Below are 22,305 nucleotides of genomic sequence, written 5' to 3'. Positions count from 1 at the left end.
TTTTTTTACCCATGATTTCAAACACAGTGTCCTTCCAAATCCATTTTTGGGGAATTAAAAAAATATATATATTTCAGTTTTCTTTTCATTGAAGATTAAAATATTTAAGGAAAGCCAAGTCTTTATATGGATTGATTTGATACTCTGTACAGCTTATTAGCAGCATAAATAATTAAAAATGTGAAATAGGTAAGATTAAATACAATACAATCATGCAATACATCATTATGAATATAGTACATAAATGAGAAAATAGTACTCACAGAGTATTAGAGGAAGTGAACTGAGCTCCATACTGATCTATTAATGACACGCTGTCATACAGACTGTTATAGACTCAACACTTCTTGTTTAAACAAAAGAAAAAAGTAAACTCTCTCTTCTGTCTCTGTTTGGTGGACATATGACAATGTGATGAGCGGGGCTGTCCTTAAATGTACAGTATGGGATTTTTGGCCACCAGGGGCCACTCAATCAAAATAATAACATAAGACGTACTTTGATGATGTCGGGAAAGAGCGTAGGCTCATGGGAGTTGTTGTTCATTGGAACACGCGCTCTGTCGCTTCCCACATTCCTCACTCATTCTAACTTAGTATTTTGACAATCACGTCTTTTCGAACTGAGAGATATATGAATTATGAGACCCCTATCAAATCAATATTCCATCTAGCTAGTAGTAATATGTTAAAAAACATGGTCGCCTTTCGTTAATAATTATAATAACGTTATACTATGATATCGAACAAGTTAAAGAACTGCATTTGAAGCTACTTTATTTAGCTAGAAATAGAACAAATGTAGATTTACATAAGAGCTAATCCGTCCGTGTTTTACACGAAATCATCGTTTCACAAAATACACGGATAGATCGAGTTAGCTGAATGGATGCATACCTGTTTATCAGAATGCAAGCGAGTTCGGCATCTCTCTGTAGTTTCAGCTTGTCACGAAGCTCTCTCTATCTTGGAAATGCAACTCCAATATTTACCCGTGTCTTGTTGCTTCTGTTGTCCCAAAACCATCTCGGGTCATTTATTTCACCCGTATGTTTGCGCTTCACAGAACGTGCAGGCAAAGCATAATCATGATCCATAACTAAGTTATTGATTGAGGTATAAATACATATATAAACAATATAAATATAAAATATAATAGTCTCGATCAAGGCTACTACTTTTTCTTCTTCGTCTCATCTTTGCTTCTGTTCACCTTTGTATTTGCCGGTTACCCAGGAAGTTAGATAAACTAGAGGGGTCAAAGTTTACATGACGCCATAGACGGGCGACAAAACGGAAATAAAGAAACGTGCCGTGTCTTCTTGTGGCGGAGGGGAATATGCCACCGCCTTGTGGGGGAAATATTCAGCACTATACTAAGGATGACTGAGTGAGCAACAGGATCCTAGTCCCCCCACCCAATGCTTTTGGTCTCTGTACAACTGTAAACCTAGTTGTATGTTGTGTCTATCGTGTTGCAATGTGGAATGCTCAAGAATCAGCGAGGTGGGCTTCAAGATTTACTCAATACACGGCAGCCACCTGAAGTGTGTATATGTAAACCTAAAATGGCGGCGCCCATGACAAACATCAAAATAGTGCGCTGAGTCCCAATTCGCCTACTTGTACTACGACCTAAAAGTATGTACTTTTTTGTGAGGAAAAAGTACATACTTTTGAGTGTGTAGCAAAAGAGTATGCACGTTCTGGGACATACTTCGTTGACGTCTTGCAACATGAAAGACAACTTGGTTGCCTAGTTACGCACACCACAACTGTTAACGTTTCATTCATTCTTTATGTCCAATAAAATTTTATTTACTATTCCCATATTTTTTTCTCATCGTTTTTTTTTTTCACAGTACATTTTACAATGTGTTCTTCCAAGTTGAGGAGTGAAGAAGCAGGGCAGCGGCGTCGTAGAACCAAACGCAGGTCGTTTGTGAGGTGGCTGGTTCTGACGGTCATGTGCAATGTGTGTAATGAAATAAAATATAACTTTAATTAGGGTTAAACATTTGAATTCTTACACTTAAAAGCTGAGGGCACATCTCCGCTGCTGCATCCGGCTGCCATGTTTACCGCAAAGCCATCGCCCAAAAGCTCCTCCCTCCCGCACGCAATGGGTTGTGGGCAATATTAGCAATTAGAGTGTGCATTGATCTGCACTTCGAATTCTAACCGGAAATAGTAGACCATCCGGGTATCTTTGTAACAATTGGGGGCTCGTCCATTCGTTCAATTATTTCGTGGAACATTAGTTAATTTCTCTTAACCTAAATTTTGTTTTTGGGTCTCGTAAGTTTTTCAGCAGCTTCGAACTTGTGTGGGTGAGGAAGTGTATAAGTTATAATTTGAATAATGGAATTTGATTTGGTTAAGTTTGCTTTGTCGCCGGCAGTGGAAGAGTTTGACAGGTGTAGAAAAAAATATCTGATTGTGATTGCAGAGTTTTTTAATATTCCTGTCAGCAAGGAGGCCAAGAAACAACGTATCAAAGATGAGTTGTACCGAAAGCTTGTTCAAGAAGGTATTTTGCCAGTAGATTCTAACGTGGGTGGGGAAGCTACGGTAGAACAGTCAATTTCTCCTAGTGAAGGTGGCGACGCAAGTTCTGATCCTTTGACTGCACTTCGTTTAAAAGAATTAGAGCTTGAGCTCAAGAAGCAGGAGTATGAAACTCAGCGGTTAAAGTTGAGAGCTCTAGAAATTGAGGCAGATCGAGATATTAAGCTTCGAAAGTTGGATCTCGAAGCTCAGACTCTTTATAGTAGGCCGACTCCTTTGCCTAGGTCTCATCCTCCCTCAGACAGTGCTTTTGCACCAGTAGAAACGGCGTTTGATGTAAGTAGGTATGTGAGATTGGTCCCCCCCTTTCGTGAAGGTGAAGTGGATGCATACTTCGTAGCATTTGAGCGTATTGCCGCAAAATTGAACTGGCCAAAGGATTTGTGGGCTCTTTTGGTGCAGAGCAATATTGCTGGCAAAGCTCGAGGCATGTGCGCCATTGCCAGTTGAGAGTTCGTTAGATTATGATGCTGTTAAATCCGCTGTGCTCCGTGCCTATGAATTAGTCCCTGAAGCGTACAGGCAGAAGTTTAGGCTGTGTTCGAAGCTGCCTAACCAAACTTTTACTGAGTTCGCAAGGGTAAAGGGGGTACTGTTTGAGAAATGGTGCTTCGCAAGCAGGGTCATGGCTTTTGAAGAACTTCAAGAACTTTTGTTGCTGAAGGATTTCAAGAGTTGTGTTCCTGAGGGCGTCGTAGTTCATATGAATGAACAAAAAGTGAGTAAGCTTGCGGAGGCGGCGGTTTTGGCAGACGAGTATGTGCTTACGCACTGAACTGTTTTTACTTCTATGCGTTCTGTTAAAAATTTCTCCTCCGATGAGAAATTCGCTAAGAATTTGTCGGTGGCTAACCCGGTTAAACCGAGTTTGCAAGGCTGCAGGAAAATCAAGGATAAGCGGGTATGTTTTTACGTTCTTGACCCAGGGCATCTTATTTCAAATTGCAAAGCCTGGAAACAGAAAAACTCTGCTAAATCTAAAAGTGTACCATTCATTAATGCTGTTCCTGAGAGTGCTGTAAGTTTACAATTTTGCCCGAGTACTTTCAGTCCATTTGTAATGAGGAGCTCGGTAGCGCTTTCTGAAGATTCTGACTTTAGGCCAATCCTGATGCTTAGAGATACAGGAGCAGCACAGTCCTTAACTTTAGACAACGTGCTTGAAATGTAGGGGTTTGTAGGTGTATTAATTATGGGGGTGTGAAACACTGTAGGCAGTCTGTCAGGGCTGAGTGAGATGATTTCTTAATTGAAGAGAGGTACACAATGTAGTTGGTTGACGTTTGATTTACTGAAGACTTTGCGGGTACACATATGTGTGGTTTCTGAAATGGATTAAACAAGAGAAATAAACTTAATGATATGAATATACAATGTTCCATAATAAACATTAAAACACTGAACAGCATACAATATAAATATAACAACTCAAAACAGTGCTATATTACACTATTTAACATGGGTGCTTATGCTCTAAATGTCCACAAGAATGTCCATATTCGCACGTGAATGCGGCAAAGAGCAGGGTAACATGCCTGGACATGTACTAAGGGGATGATCGCTACATGCAAATAAGAACCGTCACATAACGCCCCAATGATAATAAGGTTAATATTCACTAACACATGTATAGCATTATAAGCATCTCACAACAAGGAATTTCACAGAAATACTAGTGAATGCACTAAATCGAGCAGGAAATACAGGCAGTGCTATGCTAGTTGGCTACTTCTTAATTGGCACAAGAGTAACAGCTGATCACTCAACAATAACAGAAAAAATATATATATAGCGGTTACTTACTTCACATGTACGCACACTGTAACCCAGTATAACTCGAAGTCAATGTCTTTAAAGTACTCTGAACTCTGAAACTAGATGCGATTCACCTCTGCCTCACGTGATGCCATTGGAGCTGCGCTAAACTCTCTGATTGGTCAGAATCATCCGGGACTTAGAGTAGGCAGAGCCTTTTGTACAGTGCTTGCATTCTCCGCTGATTCTTACACTGGTTCTAGTGTACTAGTCCGTGGGATTGAATTGGGCTGCATTTCACTTCCGCTGCATAGTATTTATTTAAAGTCTGATCTTGTTTCTGGTTGCGTGAACATTGGTGTGCGATCACAACTGCCCGTCGAAGGGGTAAGCATGATTTTAGGAAATGATTTAGCAGGTGGCAAAGTCTTTCCTTCTCCAATTGTATCTGAAGATCCTGACTGGTCTGCTCAAAACAGCCTAATGCAGCATTCTATTACTTTTCCGGCATGTGCCATAACTCGTGCTCAATCACAGAAGTTTGAAAATGTGATTGATATCTCTGATTCCTTTCTGTCTTCTCCACAGACTGTAGAGAGTGAGCTCTATATCAGTCCTGTTTCGTCAGAATTAAGTGGCATGAGTAGTGAAGGTAAACTCCCTTTAAAAGTGAATAGAACCCAGTTAGCTGCTGAACAACGTTCTGATCGGTCACTTGCTACATTTATTGGTGGTACAGTGGACAAGGCTGTAATCCCTCAGATAACAGTTGGTTATTTTTGGGATGATGTTCTCATGCGTTGGTGGAGACCACGTGCCACAGATGCAGAATTTTTGACTGTGTTCCAAATTGTGTTACCTGAGGCATACCGTAATCAGATTTTGAAATTGGCCCATGAACATCCATGAACATTGGGTGTCACAAAGACGTATCATCGAATTGCCAGACACTTTTTTTTTTGGCCGGGCATGAAAACTGCTGTGTCTAGGTTTGTACGCTCCTGTCATGTCTGTCAGTTAGGTGGAAAGCCCAATCAAACAATTCCACTTGCTCCACTACAGCCATCCCAGTTTTTGGAGAACCGTTTGAGAGGCTTATTATTGACTGCATAGGCCCATTGCCTAAAGCTAAAACCGGACACCAATACCTTTTAACAATTATGTTTGCTAGTACTCGTTACCCTGAAGCTGTTCCTTTGCGGAATATCAAAGCTAAAACTGTAGCCCGTGAGCTCAAGTTCTGTTCAGTTTTTGGCTTGCCAAGAGACATCCAAAGTGACCAGGGGTCCAATTTTACCTCTAAATTATTTAAGGAGGTAACGAAAGCGTGAAAGAGTGATTCAGGACAAGCTAAAAACATGGTTTGGAAAATGGATTCATGGTCTACTTGCTTATTATATACATTTTTCTACATTTTGAACACAAACAAAGTTACGGACCGCAGCTCTGATTGGTTGTTTCTTACCAGGAGCGATGGATTTTCTGCAAATGGCAATATGACCACTGGGAGGAGCCAGAGGAGCTTGAGTTTTTCACAGATTATCTGTCTCATAATCTACTGTCAGGACATAATGACAGGTTTAACAAATATGTAAAAAAATATATTTTTTTACAAAAGTTACCTACTGCAGCTTTAAGGCTTACATTGGTAGAGATGGTGATACGTCTTAACATGATCCTGTTGACCCTCTCCCTGTTGTTGCTACCACTGCTGTTAATCTGTCTTCTGTGTACTCTCCTGATTTATATGGTCTTTGGAGTAAAGATGCCATTGCTTCATGTGATACACTGTCTAACTCTGCCTTCTTGCCTAACTTGCAGTCACATCTATCTTATCTGTCTGCCCCCCAGTGTGATCGTGTGGTCCAGCTAATTGAAAAGTATCATATGCTGTTTAATGATGTACCATCACAAACTACTGTGGTCACTCATGACACTGATGTTGGTGAATGCAGGCCTATCAAACAGCATCCATACCGTGCAAATCCCAATAAGCGTCAGGTTTTGAAAACCGAGGTAGAATATTGGTTGACTCACGGCTTCGCAGTGCCAAGTCAAAGTCCAAGGAGTTCACCATGTTTGCTCGTACCCAAACCTGATGGCTCGTGGCGATTTTGGACTGATTTTAGAAAGGTGAATTCTGTAACTAAGCCTGATTCCTTTCCTCTTCCTCGAATTGAGGACTGTGTTGACCGAGTGGGGTCAGCCAACTTTGTTACCAAGCTAGACTTATTAAAAGGATACTGACAAGTTCCTCTCACCCCCGTGCCTCGGAAATCTCAGCGTTTGTGACCCCTGATTGTTTCCTACAGTATAAATCTATGGCATTTGGCATGCGAAATGCACCGGCAACATTCCAGCGGTTGATGCTGAAGGTACTGTCGGGTGTGCCTAACTGTGAAGTCTATCTAGATGACATAGTTATCTACTCTGCAACGTGGGAGGAACATGTTCAAAGTCTTGAGTTGGTGTTCAAACGATTGCTGGAAGCCCAGCTTACCTTAAACTTAGCTAAGTGTGAATTTGCTAAGGCAAGAGTGACCTACCTCGGCAAATTAGTTGGCCAGGGCCAAGTGAGGCCTGTGCAAGCTAAGATACAGGCTATAATTGATTTCCCACAGCCAAGTAACAAGCGGGAGTAGCGCCGTTTTCTAGGGATGACCGGGTACTACCGTGGCTTCTGTAAGAACTTTGCTACTGTTGTCACACCCTTAACTGATCTCCTTAAAGCAGAACAGAAGATTGTGTGGAATGCTGAGAGTGAAGCTGCATTTTATTCTGCTAAAGATCTGTTATGTCATGCTCCTATGTTGTCTGCTCCGAATTTTGTCTGCCTTTTAAGCTACAGGTGGATGATAGCGGCGTGGGTGCCGGGGCAGTGTTGCTCCAAGATGACAAAGCGGGAATTGAACATCCAGTATGCTACTTTTCGAAGAAATTCACCAGGTGCCAAAGAAATTACAGTACCATCGAAAAGGGAGCTCTCGCCCTGTTGTTGGCCCTGCAAAGTTTTGAGGTCTACGTGGGTAACTGTAATATGGGTCCTATTATTGTATACACTGACCACAACCCTCTCATCTTCCTGTCTCGAATGGCAAACTCAAACCAGAGATTAATGAGATGGTCTCTTATGCTGCAAGAGTTTGTTCTTGATATAAAGTATAAAAAAGGAGTGGAGAATGTAGTAGCAGATGCTTTATCAAGAGCTCATATTGATGACTGAACCTTGTTTCTCTCTTTTACAAACTACAAGAAATCATAGTTTGTAACTACGGGTGGGGGAGTTACGTCCGGAGACGAAGTCTTCATTGATTTATATTCTTTTAATGTGTGTTTCTTTCCGTGTTTTTTTCATGATTTCTCCTCAAACTGCCTGGCAGGTAGTTGATTTCTTCCAGCTGTACCTGCTTACCAATCAAGAGAGAGTCCGAATAAAAGCAGAGCTCCAGCTACCAGAGAGGAGAGAACGTTTCCCCAAGAGTAGTAGTTAATCATTGTGATCTTCTTTAATACTTACCTTTCGTTATTTTAGTTAGTTTGTAGCTGCTATTATTAACATCTCTTTTAGCGGCTACTTTAATGTTTGACTACTTGTGTTTTGTTTTTTTGTTTTTATTTGGAAGCTGTAGTGAGGTAGATGCCATTTCTGTTTAACCCTGTTTTCTTCTGTTTTGGGCTAGGAAGGGAGCTAGGGTATAAAACTCTTATTTGTTTTCTTTTTCTTTGTTAGTATAGTTACAGGTCATTAATTTCAGTTAGCTTGTTTTGTTTGTTGTTTTGGCCTTATACTCTCCTGAAGTTAATGCTTCCTTTCTTTTTTTGTACGTGTTCCATGAGCTGTAAAATAATAAAATCTTTTTCTGGACAACTTGTTGTTTGTGGTGCTGTAGCAGGACTCAGAGCAACGCTCTTTAAAATATTTTACATTTGTTGCGTCCACACTTACCCTCTAGACGTATGCGGGACGTTACACTTTGGAATACTCTTTTCAACATACTACGATTTGGGACGTACTAATTCTAGTATCGCATACTATTTAGGACGGATAGTATGCGAATTGGGACTCAGCACAAGTCTCCACATAATAGAAAATTTAAATCCCCTACATTCTAATTAAACTATAATTTTCTCCGAATTTGAAAGTTCGTGGAAACTGTCGGGATGATGTAAATACACAACTAAAAAAAAAATTATAACATAGATATAGTGATTTCTGCTATTTTTAAAGCAGAAAAATTACATATTGCGCCTTTAAAGCGGTGCAACTGGTGTGGTCACACCTCAATTAAAATCTTTAAATGGTAGTGCATGTTTTCATTTGACTCACACACGCACTCGCCACACTAGTCAAGTCAAATTCGTTTAGCGCTTTTTAAAATGTTTTTAAATAAGCTTTACTGTTAGATCAACTTAACGTTTATACTGTATATATTATTATATCTTGTTTTTTTACAGTTGCATTTAGCAGATTATAGATGTGAGGTAATACAGGTGTAGTTCACATTTATACAAGATCAAGCGGTTTAGATATAGTAGCCTATATGTTGCTTTATGTGTCTATGTATGCGGGTAAAATTAGACATACTGTACTTGTGCACTTAATAATGCTAGTTGATCATTTGTTATGATGGACTGTTTTAATAAATGGCCTCTATTTCCATTACTTTGGATTTATAATATTTAAAAAATTGACCCACTTTATGTTAAGTGGCCTTAACTACTATGTATTTACATTTTAATTAATAATTTAGTACAATGTACTTATTGTGTACATGTTTTTACATTGTACTTATATAAAAAAAAAATGACGTAATTAAATCTGTTTTTAATTTCTGTAATTACATTTATAATTACACTGTTGACCCATACTTTACACCTTAACCCACCCTTAAACTTACCCATACCTCCAACCCTCTCCCTAACCTTACCCCTATCCCACCTCAATAGCAGCAAAAGTGTTTTACAATACAATATGAACTAAATAAGTACATTGTACTTATTTTTTATGTTAGTACATAGTAGTTAAGGCCACCTAATATAAAGTGGGACCCAAAAAACTTTTTGACTTGTAATGATTTGTATTCTTGGCAACTTATTAAAAATAAAAAACTTTTTGAGTCACTTCCCATTGTTGATGGATTTTAAGATATATTTGGGAAAGATGAGAAATTATCTGCTGTTTGTTGAAGATGCATAACGTTTATCAACAAGTTAAGAGCAGAAATTTAAGAGACAGTCAAATCAAGTCAAAGTTTATTTATAAAGAACTTTTTTTAAAAACAGCAAGTGTTTATCAAAGTGGAACAGGGACACATGTAGAGGACATCAGCGTTGTGTGATTCGTGATGAACGTGGAGCGAGAACATCTCTCTCTCAAACACACACACACGTGCGCTTTCGCACAGCTGAACTCATTACTGTAGGGCTACTGTAAATATATTCATCGGGAAAATCTCCGACTTAAATGATTCGTTCACGCATTTTACACATATAAAATAATACAAATATTGATGACACAAGAGAAGACAATAGCAGCTCTCACATAGCATCAAATGCCAGACTACAAAAGTATGTTTTTAGGTTAGATTTAAAAACAGCAAGTGTTTGGAGACTTAGGTCTCTGCAGAGCAAAAGTGGGCGTTTATCAGCATGTGGGTGGTTTAAAACTGATGGGTGTTTCTGAATCATGCAATCTAAATGATCCCCCTTACCCAACCCAACCCCACCCCTAAACCTAACATCACTATTACATCAACCAATCAGGTATCATGGTGTAAAAACACCTTGATCTTGTAACTCCCATTACTTTCCTGCAGAGACCTATACTTGAGTGTTTGAGCCTGCCTAATGTAAAGTGGCAAACTATTCCAGGTTCAGGCCCACCAACCAATCAGGCTCTTCACTTAAACTAAGAGCAAATGGTCAGCAGACCTAAGTGCTCTTAGCGGAGAATAAAGATTGAACGATACAATGATCTACAATAATCCAGATGAGTTGAAAAATAAAATATATAAAATTCTTTGAAAGTCTTTAGAAGACAGGAAAAAAACTTACCTTGGTGAGGTGCCGAAAAAAAAAAAAAAAAAAAAAAAGATTCAAAAACCTGGATTTAACTTCTCAGCCTTAAGTAAACCAGAATCCCCAAATCTGAGCCACACCTGAGCCTTATATAGCCCAGACCCAGAATCTTAATATTTCATATTATTGCATTGTGTATTACTATAATCACCATTATTCATTTTGCAACATGCTTTGATGCCAGACAGCAACAACTCAGACAACAAGCAGTTTCGGCATGAAAATGAAATCCATGAGAGCCAATTAGTATTTGATATTGCTGCCGTAAAACCTACAGAAAAAGTTTGGTCCCATCGGGCTAATTACAGTCACGACTCATGCCACTCTAAGCATTTTCTTTTTCTTTATTTGTAAAAAATTTTTTTTAATAAAAACAATAACAGCAATATGTATGATTGCATGAACAATAAACTGATAAAATTGTGCACCCCATAAATATTAACAAACGTTGATGCTTTGATAACTCCAAAAACCTCTACATTTCTCTTTGTCTTTTGTCTCTTTTCAAGGTTTAGAGTATATAATTAGTTGTCTGTATATGGGTTATTATTGCACAATTCTATAATAAGGGGTTTATTATAGAAACCCCCTGGACCTCACTAATTGTCAAAGCCTAGCTACGACCATGGCAGTAAAGATCGCGAGTGAAAACTAAAGAAAAAGAAAATGCTTAAAGCGGCGTGACTGTCATTAGACTGATGGGACCAAACTTTCTATGTAAATTATTTTAAAACATAGACAGTACCCAGATTTGAAGACTATAAGATTTCACTTCTACTGTTAATAACATTTTGGTAGGCTATACTATGAGATGGATGAATGTTATATAATTCAAATGGGCTACCTGTTATTTTTATGCTATAAGTGTATATTTTTAAATGTGACTATTGTTGGTACATTTTACCATTAGGGGAGAGCGGGGCACAAAGTAACACATTTTGACTTTCTCAGTTTGTGTGCATCCACACAGGGTTCAGAATATGTTTTTTTTTTTTTATCCACAGTCATTTTACACTTGTCAAGTATAAATATGTCGCTTTGTTTCATAATTACTATATATACGTTTTTATTTATCTACACTAAAAAATGGAAGTGAAATGTTACAACAAGATTTGGTTTTCAAAAAGCCTTTTTCCAAAAGGTACATTATAATCAGGGTCGTCTTATATTCGGGTCAGTACAGTATTAGATTAATAGTAATGAACAGTAGTGATGTCACCTTGAAATCTGTAATATCTGACCAGCCAGAAAACTGAGTTAGAGTGGAGCTTCTGAATCAGATGAACATGCAATAAGAAAAATACAAACTTACATACTAAGTATGAACTTACAGTAAAAAGGTCAATATTTTCATAGACTTTGTACAAAGTACACTGAAAAAGAGATTAATTGAATTCACTATTTTTTGTTTAAGGTAATTGGTTGTAATCAATTTATTTTAGCTACATTTAAATAAACAAATTTAGCTGACCAATGTTCAACATTGTTATCTTTTTAAATATAGCTAAAATAAATTGTTTGCAACCACATACCATAAAAAAAAATAATAATAATAATAAAATCAAAAATAGTATAATTATTTTTAGTGTAACCTGGTTCAGAATTGCACAAAAGTAGAACATAATGAAACCTGCTCTTTATGGGTGAGAAAATCAGCTTGATAGTGATGGGTTTGGTGTTTCATCTCTGCCTTGTCCATGTTTGTCAGTTTTTCAAAAAGGTGACTGAATTTTAGACATATAAGGGAAAAAGAATGTCAGGAAAACGCCTAGAGATGCTGTTGTTTTTGGAAGTGCAAATGAATATCCTTTAAATTCAAAGAAATATTGTATCCCTGTAATAACATAATAACAAGAACCCTGCTCATAATTAGCACAATAACATTATGGATTAAAATACAGCAATACAAAAAAACACAGAAGCTACTGAAAATTAAAATTACTTGCATTTTTTAAAACCCTCACCAATAATAAAGCTGTATACAGTAGTGGGCGGAGCTTGAGCTACCCAAACATTGAAACATTTACCAGTTGAGCCATTTGATTCAAGAGTGTCTTCAATCTGCTCAAATCATGTTATTCCAGCAAATGGGCCATAAAACACTTCTGACAGAAGTGAATATTTTATTGCCAAAACTCTTTAAAAGTCAAACTATTGTCAAAACAATCATATTTCGTCGCTCTTTCTTTGTATTCATCTTTTAAAATACGTACACTTGTTATGCAATTTTCGCTACAAAAACCACATCCACACTCACCCATTAAACATTTTGTTGATTATTTAATATATGACAAAGAATCATTACATGCATGAAAACATGGATAGGGTAAAGTATAAACTGTAATTATTTTTGACAAATCAGTATAATGCACTGGTTACATGCTTCAGTATGTTTATAGAGTACATGCTGTTTACGTAGTATTTCTCTTTGGTCAAAGACTCCAGCGATCTGTTTCTCAGCTTTATTCTCGGAGGCGTTTATTGCTGGATGGTGAGCTCAGTCTCTCCATACACCTGTCTGAGAGCAGCGCAGTCCAGACTGGCTAACAGTTTAGTAGAGCCGGCACGTCGGGGACTGAACGTCTCGGTCCACGTTATAGAGGTGCCAGGAGCGATCAGACTGGAAAACACATCACACACATCAGAAGTCATCCAGAACAGATTTACATGCATGCATTTGACAGATGCTTTTATCCTATGCAACTGCATTCAAAATAATTGGTGAATCTCACCAAAAAAAGGATGTTCATGTCACATTTAACTCTTAAATAGTAATATTAGTAGTAGTATAGAAATTTTACATATATTTTATACTGTTGAACATTTCAGTCTGACAGTGTTCACCTGTACTGCTTGCGTTTGAGGGCCATAATCCCAGGACCCTCCATACGCAGATCCACATTCTCCAGACTGAACTTAAACTGGTTGGTGAACTCAACAGACACGTACATTTCCTCACTCACTCTTGGAGAGCCAGTCACCTGCAGAGAGATGTCACATACACTACCAGAAGAGGGCAGCACACTCATTTACATTCAACTGGCAGACACTTAATAAAAGCAACTTTCAGTCCACCAACTAAATGAGAGGTACTGTAAAGACTGACCTTCACAATGAGTTTGGGGTTGTGCATTGTGATGACTTTCATGGCTGTAATGATCTGGCCCGTCTCTTTAATCTTCCCTGTAGCGATGAAGTGGATGTTTGCCTGTTCCACCAGTTTATGCATGTAGTCCTCGCCTTTCACCAACACCTTCTCGTCCACACCTATCATCACCAGCAGGGGGAGCATTTAATGCATGAATATAGGATGCAGAAACATCATATTTGACTCTCTCTCTCCTGCATCAATGACTCACTCTGCAGTGGCTCCAGTTTGACTTTGGGAGTTTTAAACACCACCTCTGCGCTCGGGACTCCGGTATAATAAACCACGGTCCCAGTGATGTAAACATCAGCAGTGCGGCGCTGATCGCTGTTGTTCTTAAACTGCAGTGTCACGTCAAAGTTGTCTCCCACACGAACATCCAGATTGGGGATCTCCACCTCCACATCGGCCTGAGGAAGAGAGGCTTTCTCTCGCTGACAGCCGAACTCCTCGGCCTTCTCCAGCACACGCCGCTCCTCTGGGCTCCCTGAGTAAATAACAGTTTCAGATGAAAACAGATCCTGGTTGTGTGATATTTCCGTTACATTTTATGTCCAACTGTAACTTCTCTCACCTTCAGGGAACTTGTATTGATCAGTGATGTCTCGACGTCCATCGTGCAGCACGGCTTTGGTCAGCACCATGCGGCCCACGTGAGTTTGATTCACCTTCACTACTTCCAGAGTGCCGTCTTTTTGTCTACGATAAAAAATCACGTCACTGTTCACCTGCAAAAATAAAAGACCCAATGCACTGTTAAATGAATGCAAGAGATGTAGTGAACATCTGTATGTTTTCTGTTACTCTCTACTTTCTTAACACATCAGACTTGAACAGAACGATGCATTCCTTTATCTTACACTGGAGACAGCACCCAAACCTTGAAAACTAATGCATTTACTTTTCTTCCTGTTTGTTCTTAGTTTGTTTTATCTCATTCGATAACATGGTGTTTGTAATTTTTTTTATTTGCTGATTTTTTTTTTACCTCAGCAAACACAAAAGGGGCATCAAACGGGTAGCAGATCTGGCCGTGTTTTACAGCAGCTACTGATGCAGGTCCACACCTGAACATACCTGACAGAAGACCAGCCTCATTAACACCAGAGAACAACAAAGATACTTTGTGTGTGTGTGTGTGTGTGTGTCCTACCATCGCTCGTCTCCTGAGGAGTAGCATCCACAACCTGCCATCCTCCGAAACCAGGAGGCAGATCAGACCTTGCCATGAAGCACTCGTTCCAGCAATGATAATTCCTGCAGATGAAGATAGAGCAAGTCATCCTCAATGGAAGCTTGTTCCAGCAACAGAACAATAATTAAGAAAAGATAATTATGACCTGTCTCACAATTATATATATGTATATATATAAAGGCAGAATTGTGGGATATAAAATTAGAACCGTGAGACATAATAATATAAACATACATAAACTGTGAAAAATATATAATTGTGATATAAGGAGTCGGAAGGAAGGAGGAAAAACAATTTGAATCGTGAAATACAAATTCAGAATAGCCTTTATTTCTTTATTTATTTCCCATGGCAGAAACAAGATTCTGTAATCCACTGCATAAAAAGCAGCTCTTTAAAAAAAATTTAGATACTTCAAATTATTTGAGCATGACTTCATGTTTCTGTTTCCATAAAACATCACAAACCAGATGGAGTCCTTGGTGCGGTTCCGGTCCAGTTTTCCGTTTTCGTCCAGGACGATGTCCATCTTCAGGTTGCCGTCATTGTCGTGAGCAGAGAAGAAGTTTGTCACGACCCTGGCGGGGATCCCGAGACATCGCAAGACTGTGGGGAAGGAGAAATCAAATCAGATTTGGATCCTGTTGATGGATATGAATGCCCTGTCCTGGTTCTCACAGGTGTTAAAGACAGCAGCGTAGACCCAGCACTGGGCGTAGCAGACGGGTGTTCCCCTGCTGCCGGCATAGTCCAGGAGGATCTCCACGCTGCCGGTCCAGGACGTCGGCGGGACACCGTATGTGTAATCACCACTCCAGTTCCCCACCAACACGCCGTCGTCATCACGTGAGTTCAGCTGTTTGGAAACAGGGCAGAGGTGAAGTCAACAGGTTCATGAAAGCTGAAAAAGATGTGGTTTCACCAATAGCACACATCCTTTAACATCATGTGGAAAATTTCAATAAGCTGTGTGTTTTTAGTATTAAACACTTCAACTTTGTGCACAAATAACATGATATTCAAAAGTTATATTAAAACATATATTTTGTTTTTTTTTTAACATAAAATTCTAAAGTACACACATTTAGACAACAGACAAAGACAACTGTTTAAAGTTTTTAAAAGAAACATTATAACAATTTAAAGTAACAGTTTTCTATGTGAATATTATTTTTTTATATAATTTATTCCTGTAATGCAAAGCTGAATTTTCAGCAACATTCAGTGTCACATGATCTTCAGAAATCATTCTAATATACTGATTTACTGCTCGAGAAACATTCCTCAATGAATGGAATATTCTTAAGAGTAGCATTTATTTTTAATAGAAATATTTTAAAGTAACAGTAACATTATAAAAAAGTTTTAACTCTCACTTTTGATCAATTCATCATTGCTGAGTAAAGGTAATAATTATCTAAAATTGTTCATTGTTATAAAAGTGTTGTCAGAGTGTTTTAGTCCAAGTCTGGAACAGTGAAGCACAGTTCCTCATAACACAGTAAAAAATAAAAATAAAAAAAGTTCTGGAAATAGTTCTCATAGTTTCTCACCATGGCTGAAGCGACGCGGGTCACTTTAATGACGTCCCCACGGTTGGACAGCGGCATATCTGCTTTATCCATAATGAACAGACAGGCATCCAGGACACCAAACTCAAACTAGAAAAAAAAAAAAGCAATTTGCAATATTAATCTGTTAGTAAATATTTAGTAAATATTTTATTATAGACTTTTATCTCTAATTATTACGGATGCACTATATAAAGTTTTTTTATTTTTTTTATCAGTATATAGGTCAGTATTTTACCATTTTAACAACTTTGCATGCTCATTTGTCCTTTTTTACATTTAGATTACCATTGACATTATTATTCTTTAATTTATTATAAATCATTAATTAATCCACAACATTTTTTTACCAATGTTTTTGAGTGAACGCTGCCAAAATGATCCACAAATAATGTGTTTTTGTTTTGTTTTTAATTCAAAAAAATTGGTGCATAAGCTCAGTTTTATACATAAATACACAACCTGTGCTAACTGAAAAAATAATATTTTTTCTTTTTTTTTTGACAAAATAACTGAATCAAAGATTTGGTGATAATGCACTATAATGTGAGATTTACAAGCAATTTCTAAAAGGCTGGTGATTTTTGTGATGTAAGTTCCTCACACCTGTCCGTAGTTCCATGCACGTTCAGACACATCATCATACGCTCCATGATAGATGATGCCCAGCTCATTCATAACACACTCTTCACGCTCCTCCTCATCATCCAGGAACACAGGATCAGCTTTCAAAACACATCACAATTTAAAGAGATGTGCTGAGAATGCGTATGTTTAATATAGTGTATATATTGTGATAGCTTCTCCTAGAAAGGAAGGAACGTCAGACCTGGTGACCAAGGGTTGAAGAGGATGTAGATGTCTGATTTCGGGTCCCTCCTGGTCCTGCGAATACCATAAGGGGTCACCACACCGATGAATAGCATGTATTTTCCCACAATGCACTCTGGTGAGGTTGTGATGCCCATTGTGACGACATTGTCGTTGGTCTCTACGATCCGGCCTCTCCAAACACTCTGACGCTCCTCAGTGGGGAAAACGGGAATGTAGGTGCCCTTGCTGTACTGAGGACTCGGCCCTAGTGCACAACAACAACAACAACACCTGATCACAAGGCAAGGTTTAGAAATAACAGCTCATGATTTTAGGTTGGAATGATTTTTGAAAGCCTCTTCTGCAGTGCTGCATTTATTTGCTGAACAACAGAACAATTTGGTGAAATATTGATACAATTTAAAATAATTGTTTTCTATTTGAATATATTTCAAAATATAATTTATTCCTGTGATCAAAGCTACATTTTCAGCATCATTCCTCCAGTCTTCAGTGTCACATGATCTTCAGAAATCATTCTGATATACTGATTTGAATCAATATGTGTTGTAATATTTTTGTGGAAATCATGACTTATTTGTTTTTCAACATGCGTTGATGAACAGAAGTTTCAGAAGAACAGAAACCTTCAGAAGCATTGTACATGTCACTTTTTTATCAACTTAATGCATCTTTGAATAAATAAATAAATAATTGTTATCATACTGACCCCACACAGTCTGTTCTGTAGGATTACTCACATGATGTGCATTTGTCCGTTTGTAAACTCTTTTTCCAGTAAAAAGCACCTTACACAACTTTAGATCCTTAAGATCGCGTGCTCAGTTTCCTTAAATATCAGTGTCCAGATGTGCATGTGCATTCACAGCTGGATGTGGTAAATATTATCAGGAAAATGAGAAGTGCACTAAAGGGAAGTGTGCCAACGAGAAGGGAAAGTGATGATGGCAGAATAAATGGCATCTCTTGTGAAATTGAAGTGTCGAATACATGCTGAAGATGCACACTGAATTACATTTATTGCTGTGCTGGACAGTTTTTCTCCTTAAATACATTTTAAGTATTGCAAAAAGTGGGAAACTGATAATTTTAAAAAAAGGGAACATGCGGTGAAAAAAAATGGTGTGTGGTATGCTTCAAAAACATCGAAAGACATTTGGTTGATCAATTTGAGTGACGTGTTCTTGATTTAAACTCATAAAAGATTCAGTTTGAAACTCAATTTGAAGCTCACCTGAACAAGAGACTCACCTATGACAAACTCAACCGCAAACTTGTCTTGGGCCGGTTTGTAGGGTCGATCGAAGGTGATCTTGATTTGAAACTCCTGAGCGCGCCGCACGATGAGGAGTTCGCTGGAGTACAGGTGCGTGTGGTGCGCTTGTTTATTCATCTCTTGAGGTCCCTTGAGAACATTCACATCCCAGATATCAAGAAACTCTGAGGGTCAGAAACATGACTGTCAATGCATCAGAGGCTCGGCTGTAAATCAGCCTGTTTACAATCAATTATCAACAGGAACAGCCCTCTCACACAGGATGCATCTCATCCCTTTATCTCTGGGGGTTTGAAGAGAACAGGATTCACGAAAGTCAAGTTACTGTTTCCTGCAATAAATGTTATCACTGGGACAAGAGCTCTGTGTTATCTGGTGGAGACAGTTAATATGGATGGAGGAAATGGTCTTGAGAGATCAGGATGCTTGTACCAGCTTTTTGACTAGATAAGACCAAACTAGCAAATTATTCAGTAAATAAAACCACTCCTTTAACTGTTGCAAACCCAAAACATATGAGTCTCTCACAGGAATCGGCAATGATTAACTATATATACTGTATTAGAAGTTAAGCTTCTAGTACAATATTCTCTTCTTTTTTTTGCAATAAATTTACAGCATTCAACTCCAAAATATTCAACTTCAAAACATTTTTGAACATATATATTTTTAATTACATAATTACATTTTATAAATCACACTAAAGCACACCATATATTAAAGATTCTACCAAAATGAATTCTATATAAATACTGTAAAAAGATGGAAAAAAAAAATAGCACTTTATGGTTAGTAATTATACATTTCTATTGCCGTTTTGCAAGGCTGTAAATATTTAGTAATGGTGGCTAATACTTAAAAAAAATAATCTTCCACATGAAATAAAAAGGTAGAATGTGAACATTTTCTCTGTCTCACCCTTAAGCGGTGGTGGTCCTCGGGGCAGTAACATGAAGGGCTCGAACTCCTCCACTTTCCCCTCCTGTTGATTGGAGCTGACTTTGGCTCCTGCGGAGCGTCCGCGGTGGGACACTTGTTTGGGGCGTGGGGCGGCCGGTGGGGCAGCAGGGGTCGGGGTCGGGGTCTCTCGAGCCTCTTGATCAGCCATGACAGGTACTGGTGCGGTGACCACTTAAACTGCTGCGCTTCAGAAACAACACAGACGTCATGATGCACACATCAGTCTATCATCATAAAGAGTATTATTTTGTTTACACATGCCTGCATTTTTATAAACTGGCTGCTACACAGGAATCTGTTTTGCATTAAGGATGTAGCATTGATGTTTTATTGCAGGATTTTGTCTTCTGTTAATTTATTGCCGTATGGAGATTCTGATGTGGAAACGTCAGCTATTCTGTCCTGGTCATTCTTCATTCTTCAGAGCTTTGTCTTCTTTATGGTCAAATCCATAAATTTGTAATTTATTAAACTATTAAACTTGCTGGAATTACTAATTTAAAAAATACATAAATAATTAAAACCAGAATGATTGTGTGTGTGTGTGTGTGTGTGTGTGTGTGTGTGTGTGTGCTCTTGTTCTTGTGTCATATCAGGACACTTCTCTGTATAGTGACATGGGTATGACACAGGTATTACAAGGAGAGCGTGACTTATGAGGACATAACCCATGTCCCCATTTTTCAAAACACTTATAAATCATACAGAATGAGTTTTTTTGAGAAAGTAATAATGCACAAAGTTTCCTGTGAGGGTTAGGGTTAGGTGTAGGGTTGGTGTAGGGCCATAGAATATACAGTTTGTACAGAATAAAAACCATTACGCCGATGGGATGAACACACTTTACACAAAAACAAACGTGTGTGTCTGTGTGTGTGTGTGTCTGTGGACACAAACATGTGGGAAAAGTCTGGGTTTTTAAACAACACCTCTTTGGATATCGCAGTACTCCAGGAGGAGATCAAATTAAAATCCAGGCAAAATGTCCATCCAATAGCATTTTCTGGCATTTAAACGTGGAAAACGTATTTTTATGATAGGCTGCACAATGTCTGCTTTTACGCTGGCAAAATTGTGTCACCGCAGACACACACAAACACCTGTGTGATGGATTACATAAAGGGCGTCTCCTTGAATGAGGTGTGAAGTTTGAGGAGATGTTTGGCCCACCGGAGCAGTGAGTAACTTCAGGAACACAGTGAGGTCTCTGTTCACGTTTAAATACACTGCTGATCTCACTTTTCCACACTTAACCACTGGCGAGGGGAACCAGATGGATTTTTTTTTTTTAATGTCTATTAAGATTTTGTTTTCTGTGTTTACCGCATCGATATAAAACAGATGGTGCCACATATTAAAATAGTTACGTTTTGCAAACTACACAGAAAATTGGCTCTGCATGTAAACACTTACAGACTTAGTTTAACAAACATGCATTTGCAAACTCAAATTTGCACTTAAAACTAAATACACCAGTCACTTAATATAACTGCAACAATCAAACAGTTATACATTATCTTTACAAAAAAATAACATGTCCTCTGCAATTATCAGATCCCCCTTTACACATTTTTGGTGAAGAGCATATATTTTATAAACATGCACATACAACTAACACAAAATGTAAGTTGAAGGTAAGTGGATAATTGCAAATATAGACTACATTAGCAATTTTTTTATTTTATTTTTATATCTGAAAGATTTTCTTCACAAGGAAATTAATACTTCTATTTAACAAGTGTGCATTAAATTTATCCAAAGACATCTTTAACATTACAAATGACTTCCATTTCAAATAAAAATTAATAAAATGTATAACGGTTTCCACCAAAATATGAATGTTTTCAACATTGCTAAATATAGGAAATGTTTCTTGAGCAGTAAATCAGCATATTAGAAGGATTACTGATGGATCGTGTGAAAACTGAAGACTGGAAGAACGATGCTGAAAATCCAGCTTCGCATCACAGGAATAAATATAATTTTGACATATCTTCAAATAGAGAACAGTTATTTTAAATTGCAATAATATTTCACAATATTCTGTATTTTTTATCAAATAAATGCTGCCTTGGTGAGCACTTTTAAGAACTTTTAAACAATGGTTGAGAATTTCCATCTTCCAGTGTGAACTGTATATTATTAAACATGTTAAGATGCACTAACCTGGTTTATTTCGAGATAGAAAGGTGTCCCTGGTGTGCAGACACTGGATCCTGGAGTCTGGGAGAACGTCAGGACAGTTTCTGCCTTCATTTATACATAGGGCTGGAATAACACTGTGTATGTGAGAGCAGCATCACACGGGGGTGTGTCTATGCAGATTAGCTCTATAAAAGCACAGGGTGTGCATGTGTGATATTAGAGTGGAAGTGCAAACTACCGCGTTTGTATGGCTTGTGGTGAACAGAAATGTAACCGAATAAAGACACAAGTGTGGAATGTGTCATGTCCTTCTCTTCCCCCTGGCCAGAGCAGATTTAAAGGCATAGTTCACCCAAAAATGTAAATTTGGCCTGACCCTCAGACCATCGAAGATGTAAATGAGTTTGTTCCTTACTCAGAACAGATTTGGAGAATTGTAGCATTACATCACTTGCTCATCATTAGATGCTCTTCAGTGAATGGGTGCCGTCAGAACGAGAGTCTAAACAGACATCACAATAATCCACAAGTAATCCACACCACTCCAGTCCATCAGTAAACATGTGAAGACAAAAGCTGGATCACTGTATGAAATAAATCCTTCATTTAGATGTTTTAACTTTAAACCTTTGCTTCTGGCCTAAATCTGAGTACATAATCCATGACACATAACTGATTAATGGATTGTTTTCTTTCTGTACATCTCTTAAAACCATCATATGCATAAAGACACTGATTCAAAGCATGCTATGAGGGATGCAGACATCAAGGTTTCT

General features: G+C 38.1%; 2 protein-coding genes across 3 annotated transcripts in view; both read right to left on the bottom strand.

The window, feature by feature from the left end:
• LOC113105380 (peroxidasin homolog) overlaps positions 1-22,305 on the bottom strand; it is a 51,322-nt gene that overhangs the window by 8,772 nt on the left and 20,245 nt on the right. The gene's annotated exons all lie outside the window — the stretch shown is intronic.
• LOC113105860 (coagulation factor XIII A chain) lies at positions 12,659-21,696 on the bottom strand. Of its 2 annotated transcripts, none has more exons than XM_026267214.1 (15): positions 21,551-21,696; positions 19,343-19,564; positions 18,400-18,588; positions 17,144-17,392; positions 16,921-17,039; positions 16,297-16,404; positions 15,422-15,599; positions 15,211-15,349; positions 14,702-14,805; positions 14,537-14,625; positions 14,123-14,276; positions 13,760-14,035; positions 13,507-13,667; positions 13,245-13,381; positions 12,659-13,020 (listed from the first exon to the last, which is right to left on the bottom strand). In XM_026267214.1, the coding sequence occupies exons 2-15, from the start codon at positions 19,530-19,532 to the stop codon at positions 12,879-12,881; spliced, it is 2,235 nt and encodes a 744-aa protein (XP_026122999.1). In that variant the 5' UTR covers positions 19,533-19,564; positions 21,551-21,696; the 3' UTR covers positions 12,659-12,878. The 2 variants fall into 2 exon arrangements, with proteins under 2 accessions (XP_026122999.1, XP_026122998.1); XM_026267213.1 differs by having other exon boundaries at positions 19,343-19,569; positions 21,551-21,614.

This window comes from Carassius auratus, chromosome 7 (genome assembly GCF_003368295.1).
Source record: "Carassius auratus strain Wakin chromosome 7, ASM336829v1, whole genome shotgun sequence".
In the NCBI taxonomy this organism is placed as follows: domain Eukaryota; kingdom Metazoa; phylum Chordata; class Actinopteri; order Cypriniformes; family Cyprinidae; genus Carassius; species Carassius auratus.
Note: the sequence above shows the minus strand (reverse complement) of the source record. Positions and strands in the feature narration are given on the sequence as shown.

Excerpts from the sequence above, each read along its gene's own strand:
- LOC113105860 (XM_026267214.1), bottom strand. The coding sequence starts at position 19,532 with ATGGCTGATCAAGAGGCTCGAGAGACCCCGACCCCGACCCCTGCTGCC. Across the intron at positions 14,277-14,536 it reads CCCCTTTTGTGTTTGCTGAG|GTGAACAGTGACGTGATTTT; the intron begins GTAAAAAAAAAA and ends TTATTTTTGCAG. Across the intron at positions 13,021-13,244 it reads CTCAAACGCAAGCAGTACAG|TCTGATCGCTCCTGGCACCT; the intron begins GTGAACACTGTC and ends TGTGTTTTCCAG.